The sequence below is a fragment of the Vitis vinifera genome, chromosome 19, assembly GCF_030704535.1.
Source record: "Vitis vinifera cultivar Pinot Noir 40024 chromosome 19, ASM3070453v1".
NCBI classification, from domain to species: domain Eukaryota; kingdom Viridiplantae; phylum Streptophyta; class Magnoliopsida; order Vitales; family Vitaceae; genus Vitis; species Vitis vinifera.
The window spans coordinates 1,346,438-1,366,730 of NC_081823.1; the positions used below are offsets into that span (position 1 = coordinate 1,346,438).

The following is a 20,293-nucleotide window of genomic DNA, read 5'->3' on the forward strand; positions in this document are numbered from 1 at the left end:
AATAATTCTAAAAATTTTGTAATATTTTATTTTATTTATTTATTTATATCCATTAATTTCTTTTGTCTTCACATTTATATTCCCTTCTTTCTACTATTAGGGTTGGTCTTATTATGAAAAGTTGCAAAGCTTTTTTCTAAGGTTATGTTTGGTTTCTAGAAAGTACCAAGGAAAGAAAAAAAAAATACAAAGAAAAATAGTTTTCTCATGTTTGGTTTCATTATAATTTTTTTAAAAGAAAATTAAATATAATTAAAATTAGTTAAAAATTTATATGTTTTAAAATTATTTAATCCTTATATGATGGAGGAAATTAATTAAAATGAGTTAGAAGAAATATATAAAAATAATTTATTAATTTGAAATCTATTTTTTACTTTCCTTTTTTTTTTTTCCACTTTTCCTTTTTATTTTCTTTCCTTTATATTTTTCCCCTAAGGTTAAAAAAAATGGTTTATCATTGAATTTGTAAGTCCTATTTTCAAATATTTTATCTAAATATATATGTATATATAAAATCAAACATTTTACTTTTATTTAAAATTTAATGTCTTTTTAAAAAAATGAAAATAAATTAATTAATTCCACAGAATGGCCACTAATCTTGTGATGGCTCTTTATTAAGAACAAAGGAAAATATGAAGTACATTTAAACTTAAGCTGGAGATTCAATAATCCAAACACACGGAGGAAAATGCTTGAGAAAAGAAAAGAACACCCCAATTTTAGTGGGAGAATGGACAGGCATGAGAAGGTGGTGCAGAGATGGGCGGTCCCTTGAGTAAGCCTCCAAACAGCTCTGCTGGATCATAGTAAATTTCTGCTTCTTCCACCCTCAGTGACTCATCCACCTGTCCACCATTCAAACAGATTTTTTCTCATTTTTAATGCCATGAACACATGTAGATGATAAAAAGAAAGATAAAACGAAGGGCTCAGTTAAATCCTTTTCTTATTAACAAGGAAACAAGAAAGTGTTTTAATTTTACCAAAAATAAAATAAAATAAAATTGTTTTACTCTTAGGGTCATGGAGGTCTTGTTTGGATTGTCTTGGATGAAATCAAAAACACCTTTTTAGCTTTGAAAATGATTGGACCTGGTTTTGTAAGTTTACTAATAGAGCTTACAACTTAAAAATAAGCTTTAATCAATTTGATAAACTCTAGAATTCTTGGTATTCCATGGTTACTTATGAAAGACGGAATCCTATTAAAAGTATATAATAAAATTTAGATCATTTGATAAAGGGATAAATAAACGGTAAATATATATATATATATATATATATTTATAAAATAAAATATAAAAAACTTAAAATGGCAATAGGATGAGATTTATGGTATAAATTAAGAAATTTAAAGTATGCACAAAGGTCAAGGTGTAAAATGGTGGGATTTAAAGTGTATACTAAGATCAAAATATAAAAAGATGGGATCCGACTTGTATGTACTAAAATCAAAATATAAAAGGATGAGACTTTTGAAGTATTCACTAATATCAAAGTATAAAAGAATGGGATTTATAAAGTATGCACTAATTTCAAAGTATAAAATAATGGGGTTTTGGCTTGCGTATGAATTAAGGCCTATCTTAAGTCAATAATATTTTTTTATTCTTTTTTATATGAACCGATTTGACAAACAAATAGTTACTGAAAGTGAGCTACACCCATAAAAATGATAATGATATATAGTACCTTGAGAATTCCAAGCCCATAGAACTGAGCCATCTCTCCGGTGGGTGCATGTCCCTTGAAGGGACCCTCAAAGAAACCCCAGTGCCTGAACTTGTAGGCAATCTCCGGTGGTCCTGAGTACACACTGATCACTTCCCATGCAAACCCACGAGGAAAAGCAGATCTGAATGCATCATGTGATGATTCAAAGCTCTCTTCTTCTGCTTTGTAGTACTTCAACTCCTCTGGCAGAGAGCTTTTCAGAAGGGCGTTGTAGCTTCCAAGCTTAAGTGTCTCCTCTCCTGATAATCCTTCTCTTCCTGCAGAGAATCGGGAGAGGAGATATAAGATAATTTGGAGGAGGTTGTGTGGGTTGAATTTAGATCTGGTTTTGTTGATGTATCTTACCATTGACTATCAGCTTGAATTTTTCAGGGTTTATGGTTCTGAAGTCTCGTAAGCGAGTCTTGTGGGAGAGTTCCATCTCCCATGACTTGACAGCGTTTTGAACTGTCTCCTCTAGTGACCCTTTTGGCCATTCCTGCAAACCAAGGGAATAATCACAACAAGGAAAGAGATTACACCTTCAATGAAGAGAGAGAGAGAGAGAGAGAGAGAGAGAGAGAGAGCCTTCTTCAGAGAGATAGGTAGAGAGGGAGGGAGAAAGAGATAGAGCCTTGTGCAGAGAATGAGAGAGGGTGGGGAGGGGGAGAGAGAGAGATGTTCAGGAGAGATTGGTTGAGAAAGAAGAAGAAAGAGAGATCAGGAACCTTGTTAAGAGAGAAAGGGAGAGAGAGAGAGAGAGAGAGAGTAAATAAAATCATCAAACACAACAAACAAAGAGGGAGAGATAGAGATAGAGATAGAGATAGAGAGAGACCTTGGTTCTGCCTTCTTCAAAGAGCTGGTTAACAGAATCATAGGTGGGAGGCCCACCATGCCTCCAGTGGGTGTTCTTCTCTACTTCATCCTGCAACAGAGACCTATACTTATCTGCTGCATCCCTCACTGAACCCTCTCCACCACTACCCATCTTCACACCTTCTTTGAATTTTGTGGGGAGATTGCATTTAATTTATAGCCAAATGACATGATCAGGCCGGCTTCCATACTAGCATCATGCCATATCTCAGCTTTTTCCCATATGAGAGAGACCCCAGGGGTGGTTGACCACTAGACACTCATCAATGCTCTCACTAATTTAATTAATTAAAAAATATAATAAAAATCTCTATGATAATTTCCCTTTTTATTCATTAAAAAAATTATTAATATTAAATGAGAGTATTTATGAGAGGCACTGGGGATTGTAATGCTCTAATTAATATTATTAATTGAAAAATATAATAAGGTTCTCTAAAATTATTTTCCTTTTTATCAAGTGAAAAAACAATTATTAATATTAAATCAGGATTAAGTATGAAAAAAAAAAAAAGCCAACAAAAATGTAATCGAATACATTTGTGACTAAGTCCGAAGAATGCGTCCAATTACAAAGACCAGCAAGAATATGATCAAGTATGGAGAATGTGACTGAATACGAAGAACATGACCAAACACAGAGAATGCAATCGAATATGAAAAAATGATCAATGTATAATTGAGAATATAGGAATAATATGATCAAAAAATGCAAAAAGTAATTAGGGTACAAAATTTCTTATGACACCCTCTTCAAAATTATAAGGTTTTGTTTGGCCATTTTTTAAAAAATTGTTTTTAAGTTAAAGAACAAAAATCATTTTAATTTTAGTATATTTCTAAAGCGTGTTTGGCAAGTTGTTAAAAAATATTTTTTAAAATTTTAAATTATTTTAAAAAATTAGTTGATTTATTAAAGAAACTAAAAGTTAAATTAATGTCGGTTAGCATGACATTAACTTTGGCTTGATTGGGTCTCATTTGATATAAAAAAAAAATTTACCTAATAAAAAAATTTTGAAAAGTATAGATGAAGTTTTGGTCTATTATTTTTAAAAATTAAATAATTTGAAAATTATAAGAATAGCTAATTTGAAGTTTATTTGTTTGATGAAAATAAAATTACATACAAATTTAAAACCTATTTATATAGTTAAAAGATTAGAAAAATTATAATTATATTTAGAAAAGAAATAACAAAGTTATTTTAAACCAATTTTTATTTATAAACTTTTTGCTTTAATTGGTTTAATATTTAAGTTTCAAATTATTTTTAAAAATTATTAAACTCATCAATAAATTAAGTATATTAATTTTTATTTGATTTAAAGTTTATTTGTCTAGTAAAAAAAATAGTCTTATGCCAAGTTATTAAATATGAGTTTTGGTTTGTGATTTTATAATATTAATTTGATTAATTTTGAGTTCTTAATTTTATAATATTGATTTTTATTTTTAAATTATTTTTAAAAATTAGTAAATTTAATATATCAAGTATGGCTCAATTTAGAATGTATTTGTCTAATAAAATAATTTATAAAATTAAAGAAAATTCAAAAAAAAAATTAAGCATGTTTGGCAAGTTGTTAAAAAAAAATTTTTAAAATTTTAAATTATTTTAAAAAAAATTAGTTGATTTATTAAAGAAACTAAAAGTTGAATTAATGTCGGCTAGCATAACCCTAAATTTCACTTGATTTGGTCTCATTTGATATAAAATCCTTTTACCCAATAAAAAAATTTGGAAACGTATAGCCTAAGTTTTGGTCTATTATTTTAAAAAATCAAATAATTTAAAAATTATAAGAGTCGTTAAATTGAAGTTTATTTGTTTGATGAAAATATTTATAAAAATAAAATTACATACCAACAAAAAATATGTGAATCATTTTACACCAATTATAATCCATGTTAAAATAGGTTAATGAGTTGTCCCAAATTCAACATAATAAGTTTTTCTTAATTTAAAACTTATTTATATAGTGAAAATTTTCAAAAATTTATAATTATATTTAGAAAAGAAATAACAAAGTTATTTTAAACCAATTTTTATTTATAAACTTTTTGTATTAACTGGTTCAATATTTATGTTTCAAATTATTTTTAAAAAATATTAAACTCATCAATGAATTCGATATATTAATTTTCACGTGATTTAAAGTTTATTTGTCTAGTAAAAAAAGTAGTCTTATGTAAAAAAAATAATAATAAATAAATAAAAATAACCAAGTTATTAAAGATGAGTTTTGGTTTGTGATTTTATAATATTAATTTGATTAATTTTAAGTTCTTAATTTTATAATATTGATTTTTTATTTTTAAATTATTTTTAAAAAATAGTAAATTTAATATATCAAGTATGGCTGGATTTAAAATGTATTTGCCTAATAAAAGAATTTAGAAAGTTAAAGAAAATTTTAAATAAAAAAATTCAAAGTGTGTTTGGCAAGTTGATGAAAAATATTTTTTAAAATTTTAAATTATTTTTTAAAAATAATAGTTGAATTATTAAAGAAACTAAAAGTTGAATTAATGCCAACATTAACTTTCGCTTGATTTGGCCTCATTTGATATACAATCTTTTTACCCAATAAAAAAATTTGGAAAAGTATAGACTAAGTTTTGGTCTATTATTTTAAAAAATTAAATAATTTGAAAATTATAAGAGTAACTAATTTGAAGTTTATTTGTTTGATGAAAATATTTATAAAAATAAAATTACATATAGACAAAAAACATGTGAATCATTTTACACCAATTATAATCCATATTAAAATATGTCTATATTTTTAATGGTGAATGAGTTGTCCTGAATTCAACATAATAAGTTTTAAACACATTTAATTAAATTTAAATCTATTTTTTATTTTTCTTTTAAACACATATTAATAAATTTTTTACAAAAAATAATATAATTAAAAATATTAAAAATATATATTTTTTGAAAATAGTTGTATTGTATTTAGTACCTTCACAAAGAATAAGTCAAAAAATCTATTTTTTGCATTTGATTTCTTAAATAAAATTTTATTTTTTAAAAAGGCTAAAATTATTTTTTAGAACCGTTCTTAAAATTTGAAGTCATTTCGAAGATTGAAAAAAGAGAAAAAGAAATGAGTTTTCAAAATTCTCTCTTTAATTTATGAATTGAGAAAAAATATTCAAATATATACTCAAATTTTTTTTTATATATTTTTAAAATTTTCATCTTTTGTGTAGATAAAAAGAAAACGAAAAAAAAAACCCACTTTTTAATGAGCTTGATTGTAAAAGGGTTTCTTCCATTGATTTTATTTATTTATTTTATTTACTTTTTTTTTTTCAATTATTTATTATTTGCACTAAATTCCAATGATGTGGATCAAAGCCGCTGAATAAACAACTTGTTGATTAACACCAATTCTTATTTTATTATAGATCCTCATACATGTGACTTGAAATTTTATTTTTATTTTTATTATTATTATTAAATAAAATAAAATAAAATAAAAGAGAGAGAAAACTTAATCGGATGGGAATTGATTTTTCTTTTTTTTTGGGTCAAAGATTGACCATTATTTTTTATGGTTTTGTTCACATGCATGGAATCTTTTTTTATTTTTAAATTATTTTCTCCTTTTTTTCATCTTATTAAAAATATTTTGCATTTAATGATTTTCTTCCTAAAATGCTGCACTCAATTCCAATTTCTTAAATTATTTATTTATAAAGAATAATAATTTATTATATGTCATTGTCGAATCTTTTAAGAGATCAATCAATATAAAAAAAAATAATAATAATGATAATACGAATAGCATATTTCAACTAATTAATCACAATTAAAAATAAAAATTATTTAATTAATTGAGTTTAGCTATAGAAGGTAATATTTATTTTTTATTTATATACTTTTTATCTCAAAAATATCCTAGGAGCTAAAAAATTTAACTACAAAGTGATTGAAATAATTAATGAAAGAAAATTAAATATAAGTAAAATTAATTAAAATTTTATATATTCATTTAAATTATTTAACTATAGATTTCAATTAAATACTTCTCACCCCAAAAATTACGAGATTTGGTTTTGATGCTGCTTATTGTTAATAATCTAAGATCATCCATACATATATCTAGGATTGGTCAAATTGCTTTTGATACTACTTAGTTGATCAAATCGATTTTAATATCATTTATTATTAATAATTTAAGATTATCGATACATCTATATAAGGTTAATCAAATCGATTTTAATACCACTTGTAATTAATAATCTAACATGATACATCTATCTAGAGTTAGTCAAACCAAACCCTAAGATATTTCTTTAAGTCATCATTTCTCAAGGAGCAATATTAGCGGATATGAAAAAATCCTTGATTTAAAATTCTCGAAGGCTTACAAGAAAGTCTACATACATCAATCACATCATGATCCGATACAAATACTTATTTTTTGAGTCGTCACTATGTGTTAAATTAGAATTCAATTGAATTTGATTGGTGATAAAAGGATACTAAAGAAAAGGATTTTGAAAATGTTTCGACAAGAACTTAAGGTTCCAATTTGGTGGGTCAGGCAATTTATTGGACATTGAATGGATAAACCATCCACGTCCACCACTTATTTTTTTTTTGATAAGGTTGACTTGTTCCTCACTCAAGAGCAATAATTTTAGAAGTGGATCGGTTACATAATCCTAGGTGGTTGAATTGTAATCATGATGTCATATATCATATATCATAAATATATAATTTATATATTATTAAAAATAAATATAATTTTAATTTTATTTTTAATATTTTTATATGAAATCACGATAAAGATAAAATATAAATTTATTAACAAATTTTGTTTTTTAAATATTAAAAAATAAATCATATATCAAAGAGTAAAACATAGTGTAAAGTTGTGTCATTAAGGGGGTGGGAAGGTTTGAGTCTGGGCGATGAGACGACGATTCGACTAGTTGAATGGACCGGTCTGGTCCGGTTTTTAAAAGAGTGGGTTTAACCATTGGTTTGGTCCGTCACTCCAATATTGGTTCAAGCCTTCCAGAACAATGAATGTGACTTTAATTTTTTAAACTCAAGTAAATTTTTTATTTTCTACTTAAAAAATAAATTTAAAATAAAAACTATTTATATATAATTTTTTATATTTATTTAAACGTCTCATATTTGAAGTGTCATGAGCAAATCCCGAAATATTACTTTTTTTTAAAGTTCATAATTAATCTTATTTATTTATGAAGATTAAAAAAATAAAAATAAAAATACAAAATATAGTAAACAAAAAGTTGAAAAAATATTAATTTAATTAATTAAACTCATTTCACCTATTTTAAGTCTTATGTGTAAAAATTAAATAATTTTAAAATATATAAATTTTTATCTAATTTAGTTATAATTATTTTAAAAAAATTTAAATAGTTTTTAATTACATAAAATAAGAATATACTTTTTGTATAAGAATTATCACTTTTTATAAAATCTTCTATTTTTAAAACCAAAAAAAAAAAAAAGTAAAACAAGAATTGTATCTAAAACTAGAAGTAACCTAAGACTACCTTTTTCTACATTATCCAAACATTAAAAAATTTCATAAATTAAAATTTTTTTAAAAAAAACATCTTAATATATATTTTTTCTTGAGAATCAAACATAGCCTTTACTAAGGGTAATGAATCCCTCATCTCTAGCAGCAGGGGAAAAACACAGAGGATAAGTTAGTGGAAGGGAATTGCTGTTTCAGAAAATCTAGTGTGAAGGCCAGCTGATCATATCTTACTGCCAGTGCTACCATGCTACTCCCTCTTCTTCTCAGTAACATCTATGACATACCGGTTCAACCTCTGGCCGAATATCCTGGTAGAGAAAGATTCACTGACATGCTTCCGCGCTTCTCCACCCATGCTCACAGCCATCTCGGGATCGCGAATCAGTCTAGCCATGGCCAAAGAAAACTCTAGTGGGATGGGCTTGCAGAGGAAACCCGTCACCCCATCTTTGATCGTCTCGACTGGCCCCCCACTGTTGCACCCAATGACTGGTTTGTGGGCTGCCATTGCCTCCAAAGGAACAATGCCGAAGTGCTCATCCTGCATTAGTCCAAGAATAATCTTTAGATCATTTTTGTTTCTCAGATCAGATCAAGTGAGGAGCAGAGGTCAGATTGTATGGCACCTTTGGTGTGTAAAGGACGCATAGGCATTGGGAGAGAAGCTCGTTTCTTTCAGTTGTTGAGCAGGATGTGATGAATTTAACCTGATCAGACACCCCTTCCCTGTCTGCTAAGTTCTCAAGTTCTTCTAAGTACTCAACATTCTCTCTCAGCCGTTTGTCATAGCCACCTGAAACAAAAGAGATGCATGAATGTTGCTTCCAGTGTGTAAAAGCCAAAGAACCTAAATATATCTGAAGCAAACAATAAGTAGAAATGCAAAATGGCTGAGTATCATAAGAGTCTGTTTGGAAGCTGTTCTCAAAGATAGTTTCATGCTCATTAGAACAAAAAAAAGTTTTATAATAAGAAACAACAAAAAATATGAAAATATTTTGAGAACTTTTGTATTGTTCAAAAATTTACAATACCATTTTTCATATTTGAGTTTCCAAACAAAATTTTGTTCTTGAAAATAATATAGATCTGCTCTCAAAAATTGTTGTTTGAGAACTATTTTTTTAGATCCATCTTCGAAATTGTCTTTTAAGAACTATTTTAAAAAATGTTGCCAAACAAACCTTAAATGTCCTAGTTCTACAACTGGGGCAAAAATCACTCTCAACCACATGCCCATCAAGAAAAAGAAACAAACTGCACCTGCATTAGTACCATCCTTGGCTTATATTTCAGATAAATATCACGGGAAATATAATCATGCAAGTAATTGAAGAAAACCATTGTGTTGTGAAATTGAGAGATGAAAATATATTCAAAACATCGTCTGTTCTCCAATTGGTTCTCTGATCAAATTAGAACTGTATCACCTTTATCTGTACCATGACATATCCACTCGAACTAGTCTGGCTAAATGAAGGAAAAGATATCTATTCTTCCCCTCTCCAGCAAACAAAAAATAAAATAAAATGAAACAAATATTACAGGTCTGTCTACAATCGGACTTAAGAAGGAAATAGGAAGACTTGCCTGCAATAGTTAATGATGCATCAGCAAAATTCTGACCTCCAAGAGCATCCTCTTCAAGAGAGCGAAGCAGGGCAAAAGCTGAAATTGCTAAATCTATGTTTTTTTTCCTTTCAAAGCGATTGATGGAGAGAAAATTCAACCTATGCAAAATTTACATATTAAGGTTAAACTCTGAAGTTTTAGGTGGGGGGGACGAATGTAGATAAAAAAAAAAAATGCACAAGACATTCTAGAATCATGCCTAGAACTAGAAGATACGAAGAGATATACAAGCATGTTCGTTACTTAAAAGCATGGGGTTTATCAAATTGATCCACATTGACTGCTGGATAGAGAACTGCTGGACGAATTCCTCGTGCGTCAAGACGCTTGAATGTATTCGCAAAAGTTGATGCAGTAAACTTGCTGTTCACAAGGATCAAATCTGCCATTCCTGCATTTCCCGAAAGTAATTTCATAACTTGCAGTTCACAACATAGCAAAGGAATGTGAAAAAGCTACAGAAAACATTTCATGTGAAGAACATAACACCAGGATTTGGAATCACACCAGTTGTTGTTTCTTCTACAAAGTCTATTGGTTTCCTATATATCCTCCTAAGGACAGTTGTGTGTTGAGCCAGCAACAAATCCGGAAAATGACAATAGAACACAACCTGTATTAAAAGAAATGCACTACATGGTTGAATGACCCCAGTGCTGGAAAAGTCTAACATAACAATTCATATAAGGAAAGTAGAATTACCTTTGTTTTCTTCTTAAGTTTTAGCAAAGGAATGACAACAGAGACCTGATCTGCTACTATAACATCAAATGATGACCACATCAACAGCACACACAGAGCAACAAAAATGCAGCGCAGATATGCACACACAGCATGGAGTCGGTAGAAAATATGCCGGGGTAGGAAAGCACCATATACTGTGACTGGAAAGGTACCTGTACCATACCTACTGATGTTAAAATGGAAAACCATGCAATATCTTTCAAAATACTAGATGTAGATTACCATTACAAAGAGCAAAAGCAGCATGTAAAAATTGTTACCACCATTCATTTGTCTCATAGACATTTTTTGATAGGTACATTTGTGTCATAGACATGAAGAAGCCATTGCACCAAGGTGGGTTCTTATGTTTTCATTTACGTTATATAGTAGATCTTTTTTATGTGACACAAAGACAATGAGTTTACTAGCACAGAAGAATCAATTGATTCGATTGAGCTGAAGACACTAAAAGGATAAGAGGAAGATCAAACAGGATGTGGGTCAAGGAGGGAGGAAAGACATGACTGACAATGATCTAAAGAGGAATATGACTTTAGATAGAAATGAATGGTGAAAGGGATTTATCAAATTGACCTCAAGCAATTGGGACTAAGGCTTTTCTAAGTTCATTAAGGAGAGCCGTTTCCTTTTTCTTTTTTTCTTTTTTTATTGTTTTTACAAGGGAATACAAATAGAATATATTGCAACACGTTAAGACTAAAATGGTAGTACCATTATAAGAGTTGCTGTCCTCAAAAAATTCTATTAAACATTAGGACGCATAAGGTACAATGAATTTCATACATAAACCAAAATTTATCACCTATATGTATCTTTTCCATTTTTTCTTTTTTCTTTTTCTTTTTTTTTTTCTGTTTTTTAATAGGCAATAAGAAACTTAAGATACATGGTGCAATGACACATAAATTCAATTACATTCTGATTGTTTCTAACAGTATTTAAGAAAGATTAATGGTACTTCTTCTGAAAAAGAATTGAACAGTATATTATTGTTTAAAGGTATTTTGAGGTTAAAAGAGAAAATTAAAAACTTTCTTTTCCTTCTTTTTTCTATCCTCGTAGAAGTATCCTCTCTTTCTAGCACTTTGAATTAACATTTGCACTTTCTCCTTCTCTTTTAAAAAAATGGGGATGTCTTCCCCACCAATCTCCACTCCAGTTTTTTTTCTTTTCAACTTGTTTCTATGCACAGGACAGATTTAATGTTTTTTTTTAAAAAGAAAAAAAAAAAAAGACTTAAAGAGTCATTGTAGTCTCTCTATCCTGTAGTCCATACAAGCATGTAGTTATCTTCACACCATAACATGCTCAATGGTTTTTCTCTTTTCCATTTTTCACTTCTACATTACTTTGCAACCTGTTAGAACTTTTGGTCCATTACAAACAATATTAGACTTAATAAAACTAGAAGAATAATTAAAATTTTACAAGATTTATTTCATGTGTAATGAATTAATGCAAGCTGATGTCATACACTGTAAATATAACTTTGTATAAGTGCTATATTGGTAGATGCATGTCTTTGCCTATTTGATCTTTTGCATCTTTCATGTAATTGGTTATTTTTTGTTCAATAAAATTCACTGTAGGATAAAGGAATTTATCTGCTGTAATCTTGTTCAGAAGCATGCACATCGGCTTTAAAACTGATTATGGCCAACTTGAGAATATTGTCTCCTATTTTCACTAATTTACAGACTCACAACAACAGATAAAAGCCCAAAAAAAGGTTGATTCTCACCTGAAAGAGTTTCCTCAAAACATCGTTTCTTGTCATGGTGTGCTGTAAATATATGAACCTTATGTCCATGGGATGCAAGCTCCACAGCCGCATCAACAATTAATCTTTCAGCCCCACCTATGCATCACGTAAAATTAGCAACAGAATAAATAGAAATTTAACAGGTAACAAAAATAGGATTTGATAGAGATCAGGACATCTTCACACACATAAAAATGAGGGTTCAATAATTAATAACTGATGAATACCATACAGGATTTCATACCATATTATTCTATTGTCCTTTCCCTTCCCACAACCCCACTAACCAACCATGTCAGACACAGAATTCTTGTGTCTGACATGCCTGTGTCTATTGACCATAGACATCAATAGTCTAGATCCTCTGAGAGCTGAGCATGATTTATTCCATGAAATTGGCAAATGCGGTGGTTTACAATGATGTTGGAAGTGGTGATGAAGAGATTTGGCCATCGGTATCAGCAGCTGCCATAGCTACAACAATAGTGTTGTTGTTTGAGAAGGTGCTATAGATACCTCTCTTTTTAATTCCCCTATCCATGAAAACATTGTGTGTGCATTCTCCATGCTTTAGGTTCTTGGTTCCAAAAAGAGTTCTATTTTATTTATCTTTATTAATTTGCCTCTCGTTTTATCCCCCAGAAAATGTAAACAATAGGGACTATTTGATATTAACTTTTGGTTAGGAAGCAAAATACATATCAAAAGGCTCAATTAAGTGAGCAAGGAACTGTGAGGTACTACACTTGTATGCTCTATGATATGTTTTCTTTGAACCTTATTATTCATCAAAGACGCGCCTTTTATATCATTAACATCTTTAGTTCATACTATAGTTGGTGATGATATAAAAAGGTTCATACCATATCATCCTATAGTTTTTTCCCTTCCCACAACCCACTAACTAACCACATCAAAACACACAATTTTTATTTTTCTTTGTTAAGTTAAATTCATAAAACCAAAAAACTCCCAAATGAATTCAAATAAACGAGTATAATGCTAATATTTGTCTGTTGGCTAAGACAATCAAATAAAAAATTGATACAATTTTTGTAAAACCATGGTCTTAAATATCTCTCAACTGCCCAATATTGGTCTGGTCATATCTATATTAATATCTTCATATTTTCTTAATCTCAGTATGGTGGTTGATAATGATTGTAGAGTGCATATGGTGAAATCATTTTATCCATATTTTCTTAATCTTAGTATGGTGGTTGATAATGATCGTAGAGTGCATATGGTGAAATCATTTCATCCATATGCAACAACTCACAAACCCCTGGGGACTATTTCTCAAAGCAAGCCTCAAAAGAAAAATGCTCTGAGGGGTGACCTAGATGATCACTTCTCAAAATAAGAGGCACTAATGAAGGAAAATGTCACATTTTTAGCCTCTTGTGTTTGAGACTTGCATCTCATGCATTAACTAAAAATAAGGAAGAGAAAGGAAAAGAACTCTTAGATGGTCCAAGGAACACTCATTGCAATATGAGTGTAATGCATCTATATTATATAAATTTATATTAAGTTACGTTATATATACATACACACTTCAAAACTTATGACTATGTCATCATATCCATCAGGCAAGCATGAAACATCATGGGCTTAAAGTCATATTTGTCTCTTCTTTTAATTTTTGATATCCGTTGGTGGCTCCAAAATTCAAGCCAGAGATGCACCAAATAGGCTAATCCAACTCCTGCGTATTCTGAAAGGGTATCAACACCCCTCTTTCCCACATGCCCAAGCCAATTAGGCTATAATCATTCAACAAACAGGGGAAAAATATTGCACACAAAGCACTTTAATATGCACCCATATATGCTTGCATCAAATTCTCAGCCCAATTATTCCAGTTCCATTGCTTCCTTGTTTTAAACACCAAAGGACTTGGAATTAATTCCCAATTTTCTAAAGCCTAAATCCACAATGCCATTCAAAAGTTTGAAAAAAAGAAATGCATCTAAAGCAAATTTTATGCGGTCTACTAAATTTTGAATGTACAGAAAGACTTAATGTTTTGATTAGATTATGAGAAATTGAATGAAAAAAAAAACAGCCTAAACTCAACAATGCCATAGAAAACAAAAACCTAAAATACAAAATTTTACTTTCATGTTTTCTTAGCAACCAAACAGCAGCAAATTCAAAACCAACCCATCAATTCATTCACCAATACAGAAAAAAAAAAAAAGGTTTTCCAACATTGTCGTTACCTATTCCAAGATCAGGATGAATTATGGCAATATTCAGCCTTGAACCTCCTTTTTTCTCCATTGTCCGGTGCCTCACACAAACCACAGCTTTCTTCCCTGTAAACAAGGGTTCTTCTAGATTGAAAACACTAAAAGCAAAACCAAATGTCTTCTATAGCAAATTGTTGCCTGTTTTTAGAAACAAAAAACATGTTTGGTAATCAAAAAACGCAAATTTAAAACAAAACAAAACAAAAAATATATGCAAAGCCATGGTTTTCACCAATCAGCACCAATTTCATCTGTTAACATCCAAAGATCATCAATTCCAAAAACCGAACCACTCGTAGAATCCAATCGAAGAGACCATTCAAAATAACTGAAACTATCTCCAAAACAAATTGATTCCGAAAACCAAATCCACAACCAACAAAAATCTAGAGAACCTAGGTCTTCTTTTTAATTATAAAAAAATAAAAATAAATAATAAATAAAAAGGCTGACAATAAAATCATAAAAATTTCACCTATTGAAGATCGTCAGCTATGTTGATCGCGATTTCCCTCTTTTGCTGTCTCTTCGATTCCTTACTCGGCTCCTTCCCACCGGAGACTTGGGTCTTCAGTTTAGCTGTTATAGACTATGAAAAAATTCTAATGAATTTATTCGTTGAATTCTTAAAAATCAAATAGTGAAACCAAATTTCGGACCAAATTTTATGATAATAAAATTATTTTTTAATCCATTTTTTAGATTAAAAAAATAAATATCATCTCGTTCATTGGACATAATATTTATTAATTTTAATTTAAATATATTGTTTATTTATTTTACACTAAATTTATATAAATAAAAAAAATTGTGTTAATTATTTTATATATGTTTAAATACTTTTTGTCTTTTATATAAGAGCTTTTTAATAAAAATAAGAATAAAAACGAATTAATTTGAATGAGAAATTTATGGATTAAAAAAAAAATTTAAAAAGAAAAATTTCAAAGCATTGTCTGACAAAACCCTTGGAAGAGTTGAGGTGAAAATTTTGAAAATAATATAAAATGACAAAAAAAAAAAAAAATTTAAACTTTAAAGAGAATAAAATTTATAATGGATGAGAAATTTAAAAAATTTTAATTTTTTAATGATAAATTTTTATAACATTAATTATATTAATAGTTTGGTTTTAAAGAAAATGAAATTTATAACTTTAAGACACTTTTGATAAAAATAAATAAATAAATAAAAAGTGAAGAGTAAATAAAAAATTAATGATTGGTTTTTATTCCATTTTTTTCAAAATAAAAAATAAAAAATTTATATTAAATTTAAAAATTCTTATGAAAAAAATTATTGACTTATATTATGTTGATCAAAATTATTTTTGAAAATTACATTTTTAATTTGCTTTTAAAAATCATTATATATTTTGTAAAACTTATTGTTATTTTTTGTTAATAAAGATAGAAAATAGAATCCAGATTAAATTAAATAATTTTATATAAAAAATAAATATAATATATCAAATTATTCAATCAACTTAAAAAAATATAAAGAAAAATTAAGTTTTGTTTTAAAAATATTTTTAAAAAATCAAAAGAATTAAAATCTCAATAAAAATAAAATCATCATTTTGATAAATTTCATATCAAAATCTTAATATTCTTAAAATAATGTTATAATTTTCTTAATAAAACTTAAATTTGTTTAAATAAATAATGTAAATAAGTGATTAAATCTTTTATTTAATTAAATATAAAAGTGTAAAAGATTTAAATATCTCAAATGAATGAAAATCGCTATTACAATTATAAAAAGTAAAAAGTTTCACATAATTAAAAAAAAAATTATTTTATTAAAGAAACTAAAGATATATTAGGATAATAATAATAAATATAAGTATTAAATGCATTTTACTTATTTTCCCAAAATATACTGAAATATGATTTAATATACTTCAAATTTGTTATCAAGCAAAAAAATAAAAATAAATAAAAATAAAAAAATAGGATGAAAGATGGAGTAGCTATATCAGAGGTACATCGGATGACTATGCAGAATATGAATGCCCAATTTGAGAAGTTTCCCACAAATATTAACATTTTTTTTACAGTTTATTGAGTGGGGTTTTATGATTGAATATAAATATAAAATTAAAATGAAGTATTGAATTTGAATATAAAATCAAAATAAAGATATGAACATTCAAATTCATGTTAAATCAAAGTAATTAAAATTTTAAATTAAATTTCTATTGAAAGATGGAATAAAAATTGAAGGCAAATAAAAATATTAAATTTTCCATTTGCTTCTAGATTTATGATGACAATTTCAGGAATGATTTCGTTAACCCTAACGAAATAAAATAATTAAATTCCCATTTAACTTGATTATGAGTATGAAAAAGATTAATTTTTAAATTATCTTTTAGGTTTATGATAATAATTTTAGGAATGATTTTCATTAGGTGAAGTGATTAAAACTCCAATTAAATGAAAAAATTAAATTTTTATTTAAATTGATTATTAATATTAAAAAGATTAAATTTTGAATTACTTTTTAGGTTTGTGATAATAATTTTAAGAATAACTTTCTTCAAGTAATTAAAATTCCAACTAAATGAAATGATTGAATTCTTATTTAATTAATTATCAGTATTAATAAGGGTATTTTGGGAAATAAAAAAGCGAAAAACAGCTCTTTCTTTTATAGGTAGTAAAGAAATTTCTTATTGTTCCAAATGCGGGCTCGATCGGTTCGACCCGATCCGGAGTCCAAATGCTCGGGTCGAGCGAACCGCGGCATTACCATCTTATAAAAGCTTCAATCCAACAGAATATGTAGCCCACAGAGGCTGACGGCAGCGACGCCGGGGATATGATAGGAGAAGAAGGCGGCCCGGCGGGCCCAAAGGTCCTTCGTATGCTTTACTTCGTCGGCGCCGGATGTCTGTACTTCTTGTTTTTGTTCCTCTTTCAATTACTGTGGCATTGAATTTTTAGCTTCAAATTTTAACCGTAATCCTACATGGATCTACCAGTCATCTGCACTGCGGCGATCAACAAGTGGCGAGATCTCCAGCGAAAATCAGCTCAGCAGCATGCCGATCAGTTGCCGGAAAAGCCTGCCAATAATCTCAGGTCCTAGGGTTTCATATATACTATTCTAGAAACAGAATATTCTTATGTCTTATTTTGATTTTGTTTTGCATAGACTCTGATTATAGATTTTGAAATTGAAGTGTTTTGGTCGGTTTCATCATAGAATTTGGACCATGTTGATCCATTTTCGAGTAAATTGAGAGTATTTGCTGATAAAAGCTCATTAGTATGTGCATTTTCTGTGAGAAATTGGGTCATTTTGGTGTTTTGTTGATCGAGTGAATCTATTCTCAATAATTATTAACTTTTTATTTAATTTCCGCGTCCGTCAGCTGCAAAATGCATACACTTCATGAATTAACCAATGCATACCAAAAAAAAGAAAAAAAGAAAAAAAAAAGGAGTTGCCAAATGGGATTAGAGAACTCCAAGACTCAGGTTGCATATACACTTTATGAACAGTTGATTTTTCACAGTTTTTCTTTAAAGCAAATTTCTTTTCTTGTCCCAATCGATCAGGAGTTGAACTTAGAACCTCCCAGCTAGGTCTCAAAGGCAAGTTATAGGGAATTCAAAATGTATTAAAGTTTTCTGATCTTTTTCATATTACTTTCCTTCCCCTTTTTCCTCACAACCAAACAAAAATATTCCTTCCCTCTGTGATGCTGGAGATCCCAAACAAAACCCAAATAATTTCCTTTTACCAGGAATTATCTTGTAGTCTCAACCACGAATTTCCGGAGTTATTAGGGGATTGTTACACTGGTTCACTTTTGGATATAGAAGTATGATAACTAGCCATGGTTTCCTTAATCCTCTGGATTGGGTTCATCCAGGAACTCAACTCAGAGATGTATGTAGCTGAACCAAACATTTTCCCAGCCCCTGTTACATCAACATTTGATGCTTTTCATGGAACAGATCCTGATTCTAGATATGTTTTCATGAAGGCACTAACAATAGGAAATAAAGATTCTAAGAATCCCTGCCTTTATTATTCTTTCAGTTAGTCATATGGTATCTGTATAATGATTTTAAGGCAATAGACTGCTCAACACGGTTGGTCAAGACAAGTGCATCAACATTACAATACTTTATTTCGAAAAGCAAAGAGCCATCAGTTAACCTTACAATTGCTCTTTATGTAAATGCATTTCTCAAATAACAGAATCAGCTTGAATGGAATGTGATAGTGAACAATGTTGTATGGACTCACCTAAATTCTGAAACCTTCTGAATATGAAGCTCTTTTAATGTATTGTATGTTTATAATGATCTGAAATTTTCATGTGAACGACAACATCATTATATCTCATAAGCCCAGAAATATGGAATAAAAAACAATTCTGTAAACTTTAATATGCTGTACCATCTCATTTGCATTTAATTTTATCAGAATGTTGTCACCCACAATATGAGCATACCTTAGATCGTCATTGTTGTCATCATCATCATCATCTCTCTCTTTGTTTCTTGATTCATTACTGTCCCTATTTATACCTTGTAGTGACATTTATGTTAAAGTTCTTAGGGGGGAAATGGGAAAAGGTTGAAAGTTTGGTGTTGACAAATTGTGAAGTGGGAAGTGTCACACCCATAAAACCCCCTTTTTTTATATGAATGTGTGGCACTAAGTCTCTGCTTGGCCAACCGTCAATCTTACTCAGTAGGCAACAATGGAGAAGAATAACACACCAGCAAATTATGAGAAGGTTATCCCAGCTTGTATTTCTAACTTGTATACAAGATACAAAATTGTTCAAGTGCTCCAACACTTGGCTTCCTATAGAGAACATCTACATGGAGAGGCTTAAATATTACATGCATCAGCACATTTGAATTCAAAATGAGTCACTTTGGGAAGTTGGGGTAGTTATGCGACCCCCATAACTACCCAACTGCTAAACTACCAAACCTTAGCCTGGCGTCAAGTTCCAAGCTATGTTGTATTGTTAGCCCTATGTTTGAGTTGATTGGCTGCCAACAATGGTGACTCTTCCCAACAAGTGCCATGGAACCGCCCTTGCATCTGCATGCCAAACAACCCCTTAGGCAGTTGGCAACCCAAGTGACATGTCTAGTTGACTCATGTAGCATACAAGCATATGAACCCACGTCTAAGATCTTGTTCCATAGGCCTTGCAATTTCCCAGCACATGGTCATGTCTTGCCTCCGCCCCTACATTGCCTCAGCCGTGCCTTGCTTGCCTCGACCCATATCTTGCTTCAGCTCATGCCTTTGCCTTTGCCCATGCTGACATCATCACATTTGTTTGTGTCCAAGATCTGGAAATGTGGCCAAGCCTTCTGGGTTTGCTTGCCCGATTCAAGTGGGCATGGAAAGTAGAAAAATTAGAATGACCTCATCTAAGTTGTTCTATATCCTTGCTTTTGAGGATTTTGTTTTTAGGGACATTAACAATCCATTGATATCTTTGATATTTGCCTGTGTCCAACTGTGATGCCTATGTGAATATCAATTATTAAATTGAGAGAGTTGAGTTGGTTCAAGAGCCTTGTGATAAAATTCTGCATTGTGGGCAAGTCGAATTAGGTGATCCATCTCATGACTCCCTATGTGAAGGGCCTGTGATTCAACCTTATTGGATCAAACTTTGATCATCTCTCCCAGTGTGAGGGGCTCGTGACTCGATCTTATTGGATCAAGCTTTGATATTGTCTTATTTGAAAATCGATTGGTAGTCCATAAAG

At 29.5% G+C, this 20,293-nt stretch overlaps 2 protein-coding genes across 3 annotated transcripts; both read right to left on the reverse strand.

Annotated features, from left to right (window-relative positions):
- Positions 1-592: 592 nt before the first annotated feature.
- Positions 593-2,743, reverse strand: LOC100243598 (pathogen-related protein-like). The gene is made up of 4 exons (XM_002285453.4): positions 2,558-2,743; positions 2,086-2,218; positions 1,699-1,997; positions 593-851 (listed from the first exon to the last, which is right to left on the reverse strand). The coding sequence occupies exons 1-4, from the start codon at positions 2,708-2,710 to the stop codon at positions 726-728; spliced, it is 711 nt and encodes a 236-aa protein (XP_002285489.1). The 5' UTR covers positions 2,711-2,743; the 3' UTR covers positions 593-725.
- Positions 2,744-8,178: 5,435 nt separating this feature from the next.
- On the reverse strand, positions 8,179-15,168 carry LOC100248737 (uncharacterized). Of its 2 annotated transcripts, none has more exons than XM_003634614.4 (9): positions 15,010-15,168; positions 14,505-14,600; positions 12,259-12,375; positions 10,473-10,666; positions 10,278-10,383; positions 10,014-10,161; positions 9,729-9,868; positions 8,765-8,931; positions 8,179-8,679 (listed from the first exon to the last, which is right to left on the reverse strand). In XM_003634614.4, the coding sequence occupies exons 2-9, from the start codon at positions 14,563-14,565 to the stop codon at positions 8,386-8,388; spliced, it is 1,227 nt and encodes a 408-aa protein (XP_003634662.1). In that variant the 5' UTR covers positions 14,566-14,600; positions 15,010-15,168; the 3' UTR covers positions 8,179-8,385. The 2 variants fall into 2 exon arrangements, with proteins under 2 accessions (XP_003634662.1, XP_002285480.1); XM_002285444.4 differs by having other exon boundaries at positions 14,505-14,672; positions 15,010-15,167.
- Positions 15,169-20,293: the final 5,125 nt, after the last annotated feature.